The sequence below is a fragment of the Pipistrellus kuhlii genome, unplaced genomic scaffold, assembly GCF_014108245.1.
Source record: "Pipistrellus kuhlii isolate mPipKuh1 unplaced genomic scaffold, mPipKuh1.p scaffold_m20_p_21, whole genome shotgun sequence".
In the NCBI taxonomy this organism is placed as follows: Eukaryota; Metazoa; Chordata; class Mammalia; order Chiroptera; family Vespertilionidae; genus Pipistrellus; species Pipistrellus kuhlii.
The window spans coordinates 12,033,283-12,048,373 of NW_023425520.1; the positions used below are offsets into that span (position 1 = coordinate 12,033,283).

Here is a 15,091-nt window from a genome sequence, read left to right on the forward strand (position 1 = left end):
TGGAGCTGCCCGTGCAATTCAGGGTGGAAAGTTTGCATTTTGATGTATCTCGGTGACTCGACCGAGTTCCTTGGTTATGTATCATGGAAAAGTCTCAAACGATTTCTCAAATGCATGATCGCTTAAGACTAAAAACTATAAATACTGTGAGAGAGCATGCCTTAAAGCAAAAGTCACATCCCACCCAAATAGCTTCCCTTTCTGGGGCAAAGGAACTGGAGCTCAGGTTTATACGTGCTTGTCCCTCAGGGCGTCTTGATCGTGGGAACTTGCATCAAGTCTGAGTGGGCGCCCTCAGTCCACTCCCCTTTTCCTCTTCACTCATAGAAACCCAGCTTCCTGAGTGGGAACGCTGCCCAGCAGGGAGGGGAGGAAAGGGGAGGGGAAGGGACAGTGTGGTCCCTACCCACTTTTATACCTGCCACATACCATCTACCTGATGGTGAAAAGACAGCCTGGCAAGAATTCTCTGCACACATCCCATTTGCAGTACAGGCAGGCTGCTTCCCTTTCATATTATTGGAAGTCTTTAAAGACTAACCTTTTGGAGACTTGGCAATTCCCAAGGAAATGAGCAGTATACCCTCCCCCCCCCCACCCCCGCCAATGCACACCTGCCCAGAAGCATAGTGATGTGAGAGTCGTGTTCATTTTCCAGTAGAAAACGTGGCGTTGGTCTGCATGCCTTCCTGGTAGGTCCCAGAAGCACTTGACAGCCCTTGGTTATTTGTTGATGTCACGTTAAGGACGTGGATGTACGAAAACATCTGTTTGAGTTTGCGGTCCTTTCAATGTGAACCTTGGGGCTTTCTGAGGCCATGGACTGAGTTGAACCCTGGGGTTTGAGTGTGCAGGATGGAGAACTTATTTGATAAACCTACTGAAAGTACCCAGTCCTTGGACCTCGGAAGCCCTGGGCACAGGAGGAATGTTTTCATTTCTCCCAGAACACGGGGCTCCTGAGGACATCCTGTCACGTGGGATCTGAAAGGATGGACCTTAATTATAAACTGAACTGTAAGGTGCTCTTGTACTATTTATATGATTTTCCAACTCGAGGGTGGGTGACTTTCACTTAAATTAACCTACTTAGAGGGTTAATTATTTGTTTCTCCCTCTTCTAATTGGGATAGTAACAGATAAAACATTTATCCTGATTAGAACATTTTTTGCCTTTTTTTTCTATCATATGAAGCACAACTTGATTTTGGAATATTTAGAAAAGAGTACTAAAATTTACTTCTGCAATAGTAAGATTTCTTTTTAATCTTCCAAGTGTTATTAATGTGCTACAGATACATCATAACATTTCAGTTGTAAATGAACGAATTTATCTACAAATTTATCATAACATTCCAATGATACAGCAGTAAAGGATTCACACTACAAACCTGGGACTGCTTTTCCAGGACTCTGAGAACCTTGGCACAACATAGTCTCTCAATGTAAAAATAAGAATCACCAGGGTGCCAAAACCGGTTTGGCTCAGTGGTAGAGCCTCGGTCTGCAGACTGAAAGGTCCCAAGTTCGATTCTGGTCAAGGGCATGTACGTTGGTTGCGGGCACATCCCCGGTAGGGGGTGTGCAAGAGGCAGCTGGTCGATGTTTCTCTCTCATCGACATTTCTAGCTCTCTATCTCTCTCCCTTCCTCTCTGTAAAAAATTAATAAAATATATTAAAAAAAAAAAAAAAAGAATCACCAGGGTGTGCCCTATGACTTCAGAAATGCACCTGTGAATGTGGTTGATCCTAAGGCAAATTGGATGTTTAGAAACTGAAGTTTGAAGACTTCTTAAGTTATTTTTTGGAGGAAGCATCCCCGAAAAGAAGTCATTTTTATAACAGAGATTTTCAGAAAAAGAAACAAAGCTTTGAAAGTTCTCATTTCATCTGTTGGGTTTCCTTACCCTGTGTAGTAACTTTCAAAAGTAGGAGCCAGATTTGCAAAAGTAAACTTTATTTTATTTGCTTTTGTTTCACTGCAGCTGGGGAAGGTCCTGCGCAGCCCCTTCATGAAGTTCGTGGCGCATGCGGCTTCTTTCATCCTCTTCCTGGGCCTGCTTGTGTTCAACGCCTCAGACAGGTTCGAAGGCGTCAGCACGCTGCCCAACATCACAGTCCTCGACTACCCCAAGCAGATCTTCAGGGTCAAGACCACCCAGTTCACGTGGACCGAGATGCTAATAATGGTTTGGGTCCTTGGTAAGCCTGGGATTTCAAGTGCTCTGATTGCTATCAAAAACAATGTCTAGCCTTGGCTGGTGTGTTCAGTGGTTAGAGCACAAGCCCAAGCAGCAGAGGGTCTCAGGTTAGAAACCTGGTCCAGGGCATGTGCGGGAGGCTACCAACCAATGTGCCTCTCTCACATGGATGTTTCTCTGTCTCTTCCCCGCCCTCCCTTCCACTTCCTCTTAAAAAAAAGAAATCAATGGAAAAAATATTCTTGGGGTGAGGATTAACCAAAAACAAAAACCGATGTCTGCATAATGATCATCATTTTCTCTCTTTTTTTTAATTGAATTTATTGGGGTGACGTTGGTTAATAAAATGATACAGGTTTCAGGTATACAATTCTATAACACATCTGTATATTGTACTGTGTGTTCACCACCCCAATGTCATTTTCCATTTAAAATTTTATTTTACATATATGGTGGCAGTATCACCGTTGTTAGAGTAGCAGAATAGCAACATAATCTTATAACTTAACATTTTTATAATGCTACCAATTATCCTAATACTAAATTTTAAATGTTTATGAGTAACATAAAAATATTAATATACTGTGTTCCTGAAATCTAACTTTGATTATTGAACAAAATGAAGGTTTTTAAATGTGACTCACTGTAATGATCAAATATTTCACTGAAATTCTTGTGGCATCACCAGGTGGCTATCAGCTGACGCTGAAAAACATTGATACCATTTCTGTTTTAGAGCTGATAGGAGAGTCCATTTTCAGAATGCAGTTATTTTGTCTCACAAGAGCCCGTTTGGAATAGCTAGCTCTTAAAGTAAAAATTTTAGGCAATGTGAGAAACAACGGATATTGGAGCAAATTTATCTATTGATTGCTAATCCCAAGTCCTTTTCATGTGTCCTTTCTATTTTCTCCAGCAGTTTCCTGGTGTCACCTCAGTTCCTGATTTAATAGGTTGCTTCCTTCCTCTCATTCACTCCTGTGGCCTCGATCTGGGACAAGTCATTTTTTTTAGACATTTTATTTTGAGCCATTGAGTTTCTTTTAAAAATTCCACAGTGATTTCCCCTTACATCGTCAAGGCAAGGAGTGGTGTGCCCTCTGTTCCCGGGCAGCCTTTTCTGCCATTAGTTTCCTCATAGCCTCTGGGCTCCCTGCTGAAGGGATTGGTTCCCCAGCGACACCCCCTCCCCAGCATGGAGCTGAAAGGGGTAGGGAGTGAGGGGGGCATGATAGGGAAGCTGTTCTTTTGTTGTGAATCCTCACCTAAGGGTATTTTCCCGTCAGTTGGTTGCCTTCGCACACACCTAGACCAGGACCAGTGGTCAAGCCTGCAACCGAGGTCCATGCTCTGCACTGGAATCGAACCTGGGACCCATCAGTTCGCAGGCCGAAGCTCTTTCTGCTGAGTCAGACCGGCTAGGCAGGTGGGAGGGAAGCTGTTCTTATTAAAAGTCTACAGGACAACGCTCACTTGGGGCTATTTCTCTCCTAATGACTAGGGCTCTGTAATGAACCAATGTCGTTTTATAAAGATGAATTCTTACTCCTTCAAAATTCTCCTGTTGTAAAATCTATGTCTTGGGGAGCCTTCCTGGTGTTTCCTCCTCCTGGCCCTGGCCCCTCTCTCTGAGTGGCAGCGTTGCTGGGCCCGCGAGTGGAGGTGTGTTTCACCGAATCCTAACTTGGCGGAGTGAGTCATTCCCGGGGGACCTTCCTCTTCCATTACCTCTTCCGGGTGAGCTAAGCAGTCCGCTCTGTGGTACCCAGCACGGTGCTTTACAGATGGGGCATGTGCAGAGATGGGGCTGGTGGGGGCCCAATAGGAACGTCTCAGGCTGAGCTGCAAACCTCCAGGTCCCCCGTGTGTCGTGGCAGGAATGATGTGGTCCGAGTGCAAGGAGCTCTGGCTGGAAGGCCCGAGGGAATACATCGTGCAGCTCTGGAACGTGCTGGACTTCGGGATGCTCTCCATCTTCATCGCTGCGTTCACGGCCAGGTTCCTGGCTTTCCTCCAGGCAACGAAAGCACAGCAGTACGTGGACAGCTACGTCCAAGAGAGCGACCTGAGTGAAGCCACCCTCCCCCCGGAAATACAGTATTTCACGTACGGTGAGTCCCCGCTGCAGAGTCCGCGTGTTTCTGCAGGTGCCGGGAACCGCATTTCGGAGGGCCTGTGATGGGAGAGGTGAGTTGAGTGATTCTGGGCGGTGGAGACAGCAGGAGCTTCAGAGCCGGGTTCCTATCCAGGGCTGGGTGACTGTGTTCAAGTTCATTTATTCCCCGGTGCCTTAGCTTTCACATTGCAAGGTGGGAGAAAAATCACCTTTAAGTCTAAGGACATAGTTTACTCGCAGGGACGCTGAGGACATGAGCTTGTCTTGATGAGGGGGAAATAGCTGGAGACAGTGATTGATGTGGGAGATGAGTCCCTGGGAGCGTGTCTTTGAGGTGCTGACCTGTACAGGTGAGGTGCACAGCGTGGCCACGAGATCACAGGCTTGAGAACCGCAGAATCTCAGAGAGGAGGGCGTGCCCTCCTCCGGATGGCACAGGAGGCGGAGCCGCCACATGCCTGTGTCACAGAGCAGCACGGCCCGGCCGATGCCCCGTGTCCGAGGACCCCGATGCCTGCCCGCCCAGCACGCGCCGTATTGGGGAACCGTTGCCTCCCTCTCCCCAAGGCAGGATCAGGTGCCGCAGTGAGCAAATGCTTTCATCATTGCAAAATCTCAATCTGGAAAAGACTTTAGGAATTACGGCCTTGCCTTCGTTTTACAGCTGAGGAAACTCAGGCAGAGTTCACGTGTGTTCCAACGTGAAGCATACATAGTCTGTAAGTGACATGGAGGCGTGCCTTGCAGCGCGGACGCGCAGCGCGTTAACCGCACTGAGGGGGCTGGCGTCTGCTCCAGCGCTAGATGTACGCTTTACACGCTGTGACGTCTAAGCACGCTGCGTGGAGTCGGTGAGCAAAGAGATTTCTGTACCAAGGAGACCAGATCAAAGAAACAAGTGATCGCCATTTGTACGGTAATTAAAGAATTAACTTGGTTGTATTTTTGTGTAATATATGCTTCAATTCTCGATCACACGTTTCTTTACCTGTATTCATGTGTCATTAATGGCTGTCATCTGAGGGGAAATCTGTGAATTCATATAACACTACTTATTATGTGTGTGATTTTGATCTAGTTTTTAACCTTAGCCTTGTTATCTGCATCTCTGAAAGGAGGATAATAATAACACCAGGTCTGTGGGGCTGCTGCAATCACAGGGCCTGGTGCATAGTAAACATTCAATAAATGGTGCTTTTTATTGTTGTTGCAAAGGTGTGCGATGCTGCCTTCTCCTGGGAGTGGCCCAGTCCACACAAAATCAGCCCCATCGCACTTCATTGGCCTTCCAGGGAAACAGTCTGCTGTGACTGTGAGAAGCGACCTTGAAAGGGTGCTGGGGACCTCTTTAGAACATTTGTGGCTCAGTAGCAGTTTTTGTTTTTCAGGAACACGGCTTCTTGTTCAGATACCAAGTCGATAGCACCATGTGATCCTAGACATTCTCATGTCTCTAATTATGATGTTTTACTTCATTAACTGTGAGATGAACTAATTCCCATGGTATACAAAAGTTTTGTGCCTCAAGTTTATAGGATGACAGACTTGTTGGCTGATAAACCGTCAGTCAGGCCTGTCATTTTGTCATCTTGACTGCCTGTGTCTCATGAAGCATTAACCTCCATCTTTCACACTTTCTTCTGTTTCTGCTCAATGCGAAGTCAGCTTAGTGTCTCCATAATAGTGTTTTCTCCAGTGGAATAATTCACATAAGTGAAAGATTCGTATTTTTCTGCTTTAACGGGTCAACTAGAGCCCAGACTGTTCATTAAGTCTAGAATAGTTCCAATGGAGACATTAGCCACTTACCTACAAGGTAGCGCCTAGTGGAGGTATTGGCTTTGCATAGTTAGCAATGAATGGAAAGGCCCGTTTTTAACCTCCCTCTCCGTTTCCAGCCAGAGATAAGTGGCTTCCCTCCGACCCTCAGATCATTTCGGAAGGGCTCTATGCCATCGCCGTGGTGCTCAGCTTCTCCCGGATTGCCTACATACTCCCTGCCAACGAGAGCTTCGGCCCCTTGCAGATCTCCCTGGGCAGGACCGTGAAAGACATCTTCAAGTTCATGGTCCTCTTCATTATGGTGTTTCTCGCCTTTATGATTGGCATGTTCATCCTATACTCTTACTACCTTGGGGCTAAAGTAAATGCTGCTTTTACCACGTAAGTAAGGTTTCTTGTAGACATGACAGGATGAAGAGAAAGTCTAACACGTCTAGATGAAGCAAAAGAAAACTTTCAGTGATTGTAATAACGATGTTTTTAAGAGAAGAAAAACTCCATTGAAAACAGTGCCCTTATGTACTGACATTGCTTCAGATTCTGCTCTGAGTTTAGTGAGCAGTTGACCACAGGATGAATCAGAATTTGGAAAAATCCTAGACAAAATGGGTTATTTTGAGATAGATGAGTAGTAAAATTTCAATACTGGATGTCTCTTACATTATGTATGACTTTAAATTTAGTTTCATTATTTTGTGGTCATTATTATTATTTCAAAAAAGTAGAGGGAGTCAAATAAGAGAAATAATAGCTCAATGTGTACGGCCCCCTAGAAAGGTAACAGTATGTCCTTCCTCTGGTCAGACTGGTTTCCACAGTGCAGATTCACCTCTTCCAGGAAGTCTTTCTTGATTGGGCTCCTTTAGTCTTTGTCCTTTTAAGTTCTATCAATTGGAGACATCCAGGTGTGAGATTCACTGTCACCCATGGGGTTTGGCTGTCATAGGGGCGGCCCTCCCTCTGGACTGCAGGCCTTGCAGGTGGGAGGCCATGCCCTCCACCTCCCTTTGTGTCCTGCATGTCCCACTGGACACCGGCTGGACGGTCAGCACGTTCCCTCTGGAGAAAGATGAAGCCTCACGCCCTGCCAGGCATCATGTTGTTCAAAAATAAATTCCTTCAAGTCGTCAATACAGAGCAGGTCTCAGGTGAACGAGACCTGAAGCTCTTGCTTTCAATGAAGAAAATGTCTGTCTGAACCCAGTGGGAGGTGCACAGGGATCCTGGAGCTCCGAAGGAGCTTCGGCCCTGAGGTTTTCTCCTCGGCTGTGTGAGGACAGGCACCTGAGCTCCGTGGGAGAACACGGCTCGGAAACCAGGCGGCCTGGCTGCCTGTCTGCCAGTGCAGCCTGCTGGCCTGCAGCCATGGCCTCTGGCCAAGTTAGTTTCATTTTCCTAATATATATAACGAGCTCAGTGGCGTCATGACGGAATGGGCGACCGGTCACCATAAGGGCATGGAGCACCTCTCGATCCCCGAGCCGGTGGAGGGCTGCTTCACGGGGTGCCGTGAGCTTAGCAGAGCAGTCACCCAGGCGGCAGTGAGTTTCACGAAGCAGTCTGGGGCAGGGAGTTTTGAGGAGCAGTTGTGGGTTCGGGGAGCCTCGCGGAGCAGTGACAGGGCAGGGGAGTTTTGCGGAGCTGGCAGTGGTGAGCTTCGTGGGGAGGCAGCAAACTTCATGAAGCAATCGAGGGGCAGGGGGAGCCTCGCAGAGCATCCTGGGGCGGGAGCTTCACACAGTGTCACAGGGTGGCAGAGGCCATGCGACGGAGGCCATCCTAGGCCTAGGCACCCTAACCATGCACAATGTCATGTTCACTGGGCCTCTAGTTTTAAAAATAAACACAAAAAGGTTGTCGGTTATGTTGGTAATTTATAGAAAGCCTCTCACCCACAATGGAAGCTAGGACCCACTGGCACCCTCTCATCTCCCTGTCCCCTCCCCACCAGGTAGATTCACACAGTCAGAGAGAATGAAGAGGGGGAGGGGGGTTGTAAGGAGCAAGAGGAAGAAGGCTGTAAAATTAATGGCTGAACAAGGGGATTGTAGTTTTCTGTCTCCTAGCACCCGCACTGTGACAGCACATGGTCAAATGTTCTGTAAGAGGGTACCTCTGTAGGAACAGGATTTTTATTCTGCCCCCACCCCCAGGGCCCAGCACAACGTTTAGAACATAATAGGTGCTCCAGCGATTAATTGATTGAGTGAATGAATGAATGAGCTAGTACTAAAACCTATAAATCTACAGAATTGTTATTAAGAATCTGTTATAAGATATTTTAAAAAGTTTTCATAAACCTCTCTTTGGACAAAGGTCTCATTTTTTTTTTTTTTTTTAAGAAAGAATTTTATTCACCTCCATATTGCTATTTGCAGTTTCCCAGAATAAGTTGTACAGAGTAACACAAACGCTATGGTCCAAAGGAAATACAGAATTCATAGCCTCAGAAGCAAGGGTGCGCTGGGATAGCACTGCAGCAATGAAAACAAGCTCAGTCCACGCAGGACTCGCTCTCGACCTCTCCTCTGTGGTGCAAGCCTACGTGTGTAGTTCTTCAAGGGTTATTCTTGTTGCTCACAGACCCGCAGTTACAGTTGGGTCATATGCTGAGACCAGCTATATTGAGCTGGCAAAGCCCATTTAAGAGTAAACTGGGCCTTCGTCTTGGAGGTGAGGGGAGGCTATGTGCTAACTGCCGCATGGGACCAGGAGTCAGGAAGTAGATTATTTAAATTGAGGGAAAAGAAGAGGAATCTCTCCTTCTGTTGCCTCCTCTTCGTCTGCAGCCAAGCATACCTCCTGGCAGGTGCTAGTCCCTGTGACATGGCTCATGGGAGCAGTGTCAGCTGTGAAAGCCTGACCCCTCGCCTGGGACCGCAGCTCTGAGTGTACCCCAGTTCCCAGGGGCAGGGGTTTCTGTCGGAGATTTTTTGCATAAACAAGAAGATAAGCGTTCGAATACCCCTCTTTTTTACTCAAATTGTAGACTATTTCACATTTGCTATTTCTTTCTTTTTTTACTTAAGAATATATCATTTTACATAGAAGCAGGAGGATAGATCTGTGTCATAGTGTTTCCCCTATGAATGTACAGAACTGTTTACTCACGCCCTCTGGGTGGGTGCCAGGGTGCTCTTTCTGCCCCGCTGCCTCGCTGTAAGGAAGATGCCTGTGCATAGTTTTCTGGAAGTGGGCATATACTTTTTAATCCCGACCTTGTTCTACTTCAGAAAACCCGATTGAGATTCTAAACCACCTACAAGATCACACCCCAAACTTCTATCCTTCTAGGAGACAGGAATGGGCATCGTGGTAGAACTTCTTTCCCCAAAAAAAGTCTATTCTGGAGACTTTTTCCTGGACAACTTACAGAGTGGCTAGGCATCAACACAAAGTAACCACACACTCCTGAAAACCTGAGAATAACTTACGTTAAACATTATAGTAAAACTAGAGGCCTGGTGCACGAATCCAGGGCCCGCAGCCTCAGCCTAGTGGGGTCCTCAGTCTGGCCGTGCCCTCTCACAACCTGGGACCCTCTGGGATCGGCTGAAATCGGCAGTCTGACATACCCCCAGGGATGTAGTAGTGTACAAAGTGACAGGTGGGGGGGAGGAGCCCAAGTTGGGCCAGGTGCCTCACCAATCCGGTTCATCCCAGTCATCGTCCGCACCCCCCCCCCCCCCAGCTGTGCCTGCCGGCAGCTGTGGCCGCTTGGTTGCCCTGCTGTGCTTGCTAGTCAAAAGTGCTGTGTCTGGCACCCATCAGTCAGCTAAGCGGTGCTCCGCTGTGGGAGTGCACTGACCACCAGGGGACAATTCCTAAATTGAGTGTCTGCCCCCTGGTGGTCAGTGAGTGTCATAGCAACCAGTCGAATACTGAATGGTCGAATGGTCACTTAGGGTTTTATCTATGTAGATAATTCCATTCTGGGGTTTATGATGGCATTTTATGATGACATTGATGTTGGTACAGTGGCCAGACCCATACTTGTTTTTACTTCTGACTTTTTAACACGGAAAACTGTTAGCTTGCTGACTGTGTGCCTCATTCTTTCGACAGTGTGGAAGAAAGCTTCAAGACTCTGTTTTGGTCCATATTCGGGTTGTCTGAAGTGACTTCAGTTGTGCTCAAATATGATCACAAGTTCATAGAGAATATTGGATACGTGCTTTATGGAATATACAATGTGACTATGGTGGTCGTTTTGCTCAACATGTTAATTGCTATGATTAACAGCTCATATCAAGAAATTGAGGTAAGCAGACTCCTACCCGTGGGTCTGTTCTTGCCGTCGTTCTAATAACACAGCACATCTGTGTCGTGCCCTGTGGGTGGTCCAGCTCCTGGAAGCGAGAGGTGGGGTGTGCCCAGGCCTTCCTCTGGGTTTTCCACCCCGATAGCCTATGCCTTCCAGCGTCTTCTAGGGGCACAGCGGGGCTCCCCGCGGCTTTATCATCACTTTCGGGGTCTATTTCAGACATTTGAAATTGGCGGCTGGAGGAAGTGCTAGGCTTTGGGAGGTTGCTCTCTCCCCATTAGCCAGCCAGCTGTGAAAGGTCCTGGAGGGGGATTGCTAGGCATCTGGCAAACATTTATGATGTTCTTTATCCAGTTGGAACTTTTACTGTTGTGGAAATCATTTTACTTTGGGTTTTGGATTGAGCTGGTTGGAACCTTTCTTCACGGTTGTATGTTTTCTATGTCCTCCGGTTTAGTGTTCAGTAGCTTCTTAGGGTTTTGCTGTTTGTTAAGTCCATTGAGTCTCTCTGTGTGCTTTATCGAGACACACAGATAGTGTTATTAAAGCCGAAGCGAGGCCCTTCACTTAGGAGAACTATGGTACTTTGCATTCCTGCTAGTTTAGCGAGTGTGAACCAAGGGAGCCAACTTCTTCCACTCCTCTCCATCATTTCTCCCAGTAGGATGGTCACACCCATCACCAGGGGGCAGCTCTCTGGTCCAAAGGAGATAAAAAGCAGGAATAGGCCGCTGAGGTCCTTGTGTGGCATTTGAGGACATATGGCAAGACACATAAACAGCAAAGCGCAATTTCATCTGAGTACTGTTTTTCCCCCTTTGCCCTGGGGATATAGTATGCTATATCTACAACTTATTGGATGGGAGGGAGGGTGGCTAGAGAGTGGGGAACTATTGATGGATATACAGAATTGGCAGGGATAGAAGATAATCTTCCCATCCTTCCTTGACCCTGACTTTTTCTTGTGCTTTTCTTTGTGTCTTGGGTGAGGGTCAGGAATCCTTGTTAAGTTTCAATGGGTACCAGAAGCACATGAAAGAGAAAAATAAAATTAAAAATGAGTATCAAGGAAGTTGATAGGATATTATGTAGAACAATAGAGATTATAAGCAAATAATTGTATATAAATCACATCTGTTTCAAAAGCACAATTTAGGTTCATTGTAATACCCTGTAGAATCAATTACTAGAATTTTTAGTTTTTAAAATGAGTTCTGCCTTTTATATCTTGTGACACAGGATGACAGCGATGTCGAATGGAAGTTTGCTCGCTCAAAACTTTGGTTATCTTATTTTGATGATGGAAAAACATTACCTCCACCCTTCAGTCTAGTTCCCAGTCCAAAGTCATTTGTTTATTTCATCATGCGGATTGTTAACTTTTCCAAATGCAGAAGAAGGAGGCTCCAGAAAGATATAGAAATGGGACTGGGGAACTCAAAGTCCAGGGTAGGTATCCGACACGGGGAACGTGGTGTCTTTCTCCTGGTCTTTCGATGTGTGTCCACTCATTTTTCTCTGTGAACTTAGAAGATGTCAAAAGTATTGTCCATTCCACAGTCTTTCATAGACAAATGATGAATACTTTCCTTATGAGTCACGAGGCCACATAATCTATGCCTTGCTTTGGGTCATAATTTCACGTAAGCTACCCGATTAAAATCAAACAAGAAATTCCTTAACTCTTTAAAAGTGAACAGAACACTTGGTTTCTTGCGTTCCATGTTTCTCAACTGTTCTTCCAAAGTTGAAGAGTTTTAACTGCACATTTTCCTAATGGTTGTATGGATGTTCAACACCACCATAGTCTTCTTGTTTATACAGAACCTTTATTGGGCTAAAGACTCCTTTTTCCTTCAATGTTATAAAATCGATGCAAGCTTAAGAGCGTCCTCAAGTATTAACCATAAATGTCCCTTTTAGAAATAATCAAGCACAGTGTATCCTTGAGTGGCCCCGGTCGAGTCAAACTCATCAACAGAGATGAGATTCATGATAACAGTTTATTACCATGAACTCAGTTTTCAGAGACAGAATTGGCATAGGACACAGGAAGACATGGGCAGAACCGCAAATAATAGTGAGCAAGGCAGGTCGGAGGAAAGGCGTGGGGGTAACATTTCTGCCTGAGGTTGTAAAAATGGCCTGTAGCTGGGAGCTGCAAGACAGTACTGTTATCTCCAGGAAATCCAGGCCTTGGATCTGACCTGGACCTGGTTCTCCCTGACTCTGGCCAACGGCTGGATTTGTGTGATTTCACTTCTCACCTTTGAAGACAGAGGTGCTTTCCAAATCTTGTAACCCCCTGGCAGCTCATTTTGTAAGAAGGTGGCCTTTAAGCCTTCCTGGGTGTGGGCAGTTAAGGCCATGCGTCTGCAAGGCAGTGATGGATTGCAGCATCCCACAGTTTCAAACAATACCCCGTGCGTGCCCACCGAGAGCAGTTTACTGTCAGGAGGAGTGCCCGGGCGTCTGACCTGGGTTTGAGTTCCAAGCTTACGGCCTATTAGCGAGTCCCCTGGCTAAAGTGTTCTATCGCTCTGAGCCCTGAGTATCACACCGAAAGAGGCAGCTTCGTGGGGTTCTCGTGAGAATGACACGAAGCGGACAAAGTTCTGCCTCGACAAATAGCAGTGCCCTTCTTAATCCACAGTTTGCCAAGTGCTTTGCTGTACATTTGACCCTCATGCAGCACTGTGAGGTAGGTATAGCTATTGTTCCCACTTTGTAGCTGAGACAGCTGAAGCCACTAAAGTCACTCACTTGTGCGAGGGCACGGTGCCGGCCTAGCGGGGCAGGTGTGGGACTGAAAGCAGCACCAGATGCCTTGCTCTTCCTGCTGCACCTGGCACCACCACTCACTGCTGCGCTCTGGCCTGGCTCCTGCCCACCTCCCCGCCAGCTGCACCTCCAGCTGCAGGGTGCTGCTCTCTTCAAGGGGCCAGCCACTACTTGCCATCTTGGGCAAATTCTGCTACTGCTGAAACTGACTTTGCTTCTCTGGGCATTTAGTAACTGATTCTTTATTCTTTTCAAAGAAAGCCTCTCCAGGATGGGAGAGGCTTACACTTCACACCCTAGCATTGTCTTTCTGTAGGCAGCGGATCCCGACTTCCTGCCTGATGGTGTCTTGGTGTAGAAGGGAAGATGCTAGCGGAGAGGGCATTCAGGTGCCACGGCTACCTGGACCCTGTGGGGGGGGGAGGGGGGAAGCACGGTGTGCCCAGGACTGTGAGGGGCAGGCATGCTCCCTGGGGGGTGCTGGCAGGAAGAGCAGCAGTCCTGGGGAGGCTGCTGAGAGAGGAGCCAGGCTCGGAGCAGGTAGAATCGCTTCTGTGCAGCTTTGCCTTCTAGGCGCCCTGGATATATGTTGATAAGGGTACATGGTCCCCAGGATCAGAAATGCTTAGCGAGCTCATTTATAAAAGACTGTTTTCAATTAATCAGCTTGTGACAGTGCATGCTGCCAGCACGTCAGTGATGTGAGTATGTTGCTCCCATTCACTTTGACCTTCGGAGATATATTAAACCCCGTCTACACTCACTCATCTTCCACAAAATGTCCCTCAGAAGTGCTGACTCCAGAAATATTATCAAGGAGAATAAAGTAGATTATATTTGTTATTTCCAAGTGAATGTATTCTAATTTACTAGGTTAATTGTATTTTTTCCTAGTTAAACCTCTTCACTCAGTCTAACTCCAGAGTTTTTGAATCACACAGTTTTAACAGCATTCTCAATCAGCCAACACGTTATCAGGTAAGCATTCATTAGACATTTCTCTTTATTTCTATAATTCTGTACTGTGTGTGTGTGCTTAGTGAGGAGAATTAGATCATCCAAATATACTATGAGGATAGGATAGAACAAAGTAGATTCAGTAACGGAGGGAATTTTATAATTTTCTTGGTTGAGGAGGAAGAGTGTTTTTGCTATATTGAAAGCAAACTGTTGGCACAATTTCCAAAGGACACTTGTGCTTTGAGCTGGAGAAAGCAGGGAGACAGCATATTTGGAAAATAATCTCTGACTCGTTTCTGCAGGTTTTCCTCGCAGGCGATGCGTGTTTCAGGTGGCTTCTGAGGCTATACTGTTCCGTTTGTGCTACTTTACAATATGTTTTGCATTTTGACATTGGATGTGACATTTGAACAGTATTCTTCAACTCCCAACAGGTTATAGTTCTCTGTTTTCCATCTGGTTGACCACTTTTGATTATCCAGTTTTTAGATTTCTGATGTGTACAAGATTGGAAGAATGAGGAGCAAGGAGTTTTATAATATGTGGTGATGACAATCAATGATTATAGTTCTCTATACAGTTTTCTTGGAAGCAGTAAATTCTGCAAAATTGCATGGCACCCTGATTCCCAAAGTCTGACTTTTTGATGGTTATATTATATTCCATTATATGGTTGACTTCGTTTATCATTTTGGTGGAAAGGGAGTCTATGCCACTATGAGCTATTACAGCAAGCAACCTTGCATACATGGCATTTTAACTGTGCATGTCTGTAGCACTGTCTGGCTAAAGAAAAAGTGCATTCTATAATTGTTCAACTATTAGCAAACTGATTTTGATGGAACGTGTACCAGTTTACATTCTGAGAATGCCCATTCTCCTTAATTTTCCAGCAGTGTGCTTGTCGCCAGTGGTTCTTACCTTGCCCAGATGGGTGAAAATGGCATCACAGTGCAGTTTTGCTTTGCATTCTTTACCATGAATGA

General features: G+C 46.2%; 1 protein-coding gene across 8 annotated transcripts in view; it reads left to right on the forward strand.

Moving 5' to 3' along the window:
* Nucleotides 1-15,091, forward strand: part of TRPC3 (transient receptor potential cation channel subfamily C member 3) — a 73,121-nt gene that overhangs the window by 43,060 nt on the left and 14,970 nt on the right. For 3 of the 8 annotated variants that reach the window (XM_036450259.2, XM_036450265.2, XM_036450258.2), the window contains 7 exons: nt 1,987-2,203; nt 4,080-4,313; nt 6,217-6,481; nt 10,166-10,361; nt 11,604-11,813; nt 13,018-13,065; nt 14,040-14,123. In XM_036450259.2, coding sequence (XP_036306152.1) covers nt 1,987-2,203; nt 4,080-4,313; nt 6,217-6,481; nt 10,166-10,361; nt 11,604-11,813; nt 13,018-13,065; nt 14,040-14,123 — 1,254 coding nt within the window. The remainder of the gene's footprint in view (nt 1-1,986; nt 2,204-4,079; nt 4,314-6,216; nt 6,482-10,165; nt 10,362-11,603; nt 11,814-13,017; nt 13,066-14,039; nt 14,124-15,091) is intronic. The other 5 variants (XM_036450262.2, XM_036450266.2, XM_036450260.2 and 2 more) reach the window with 2 other exon arrangements.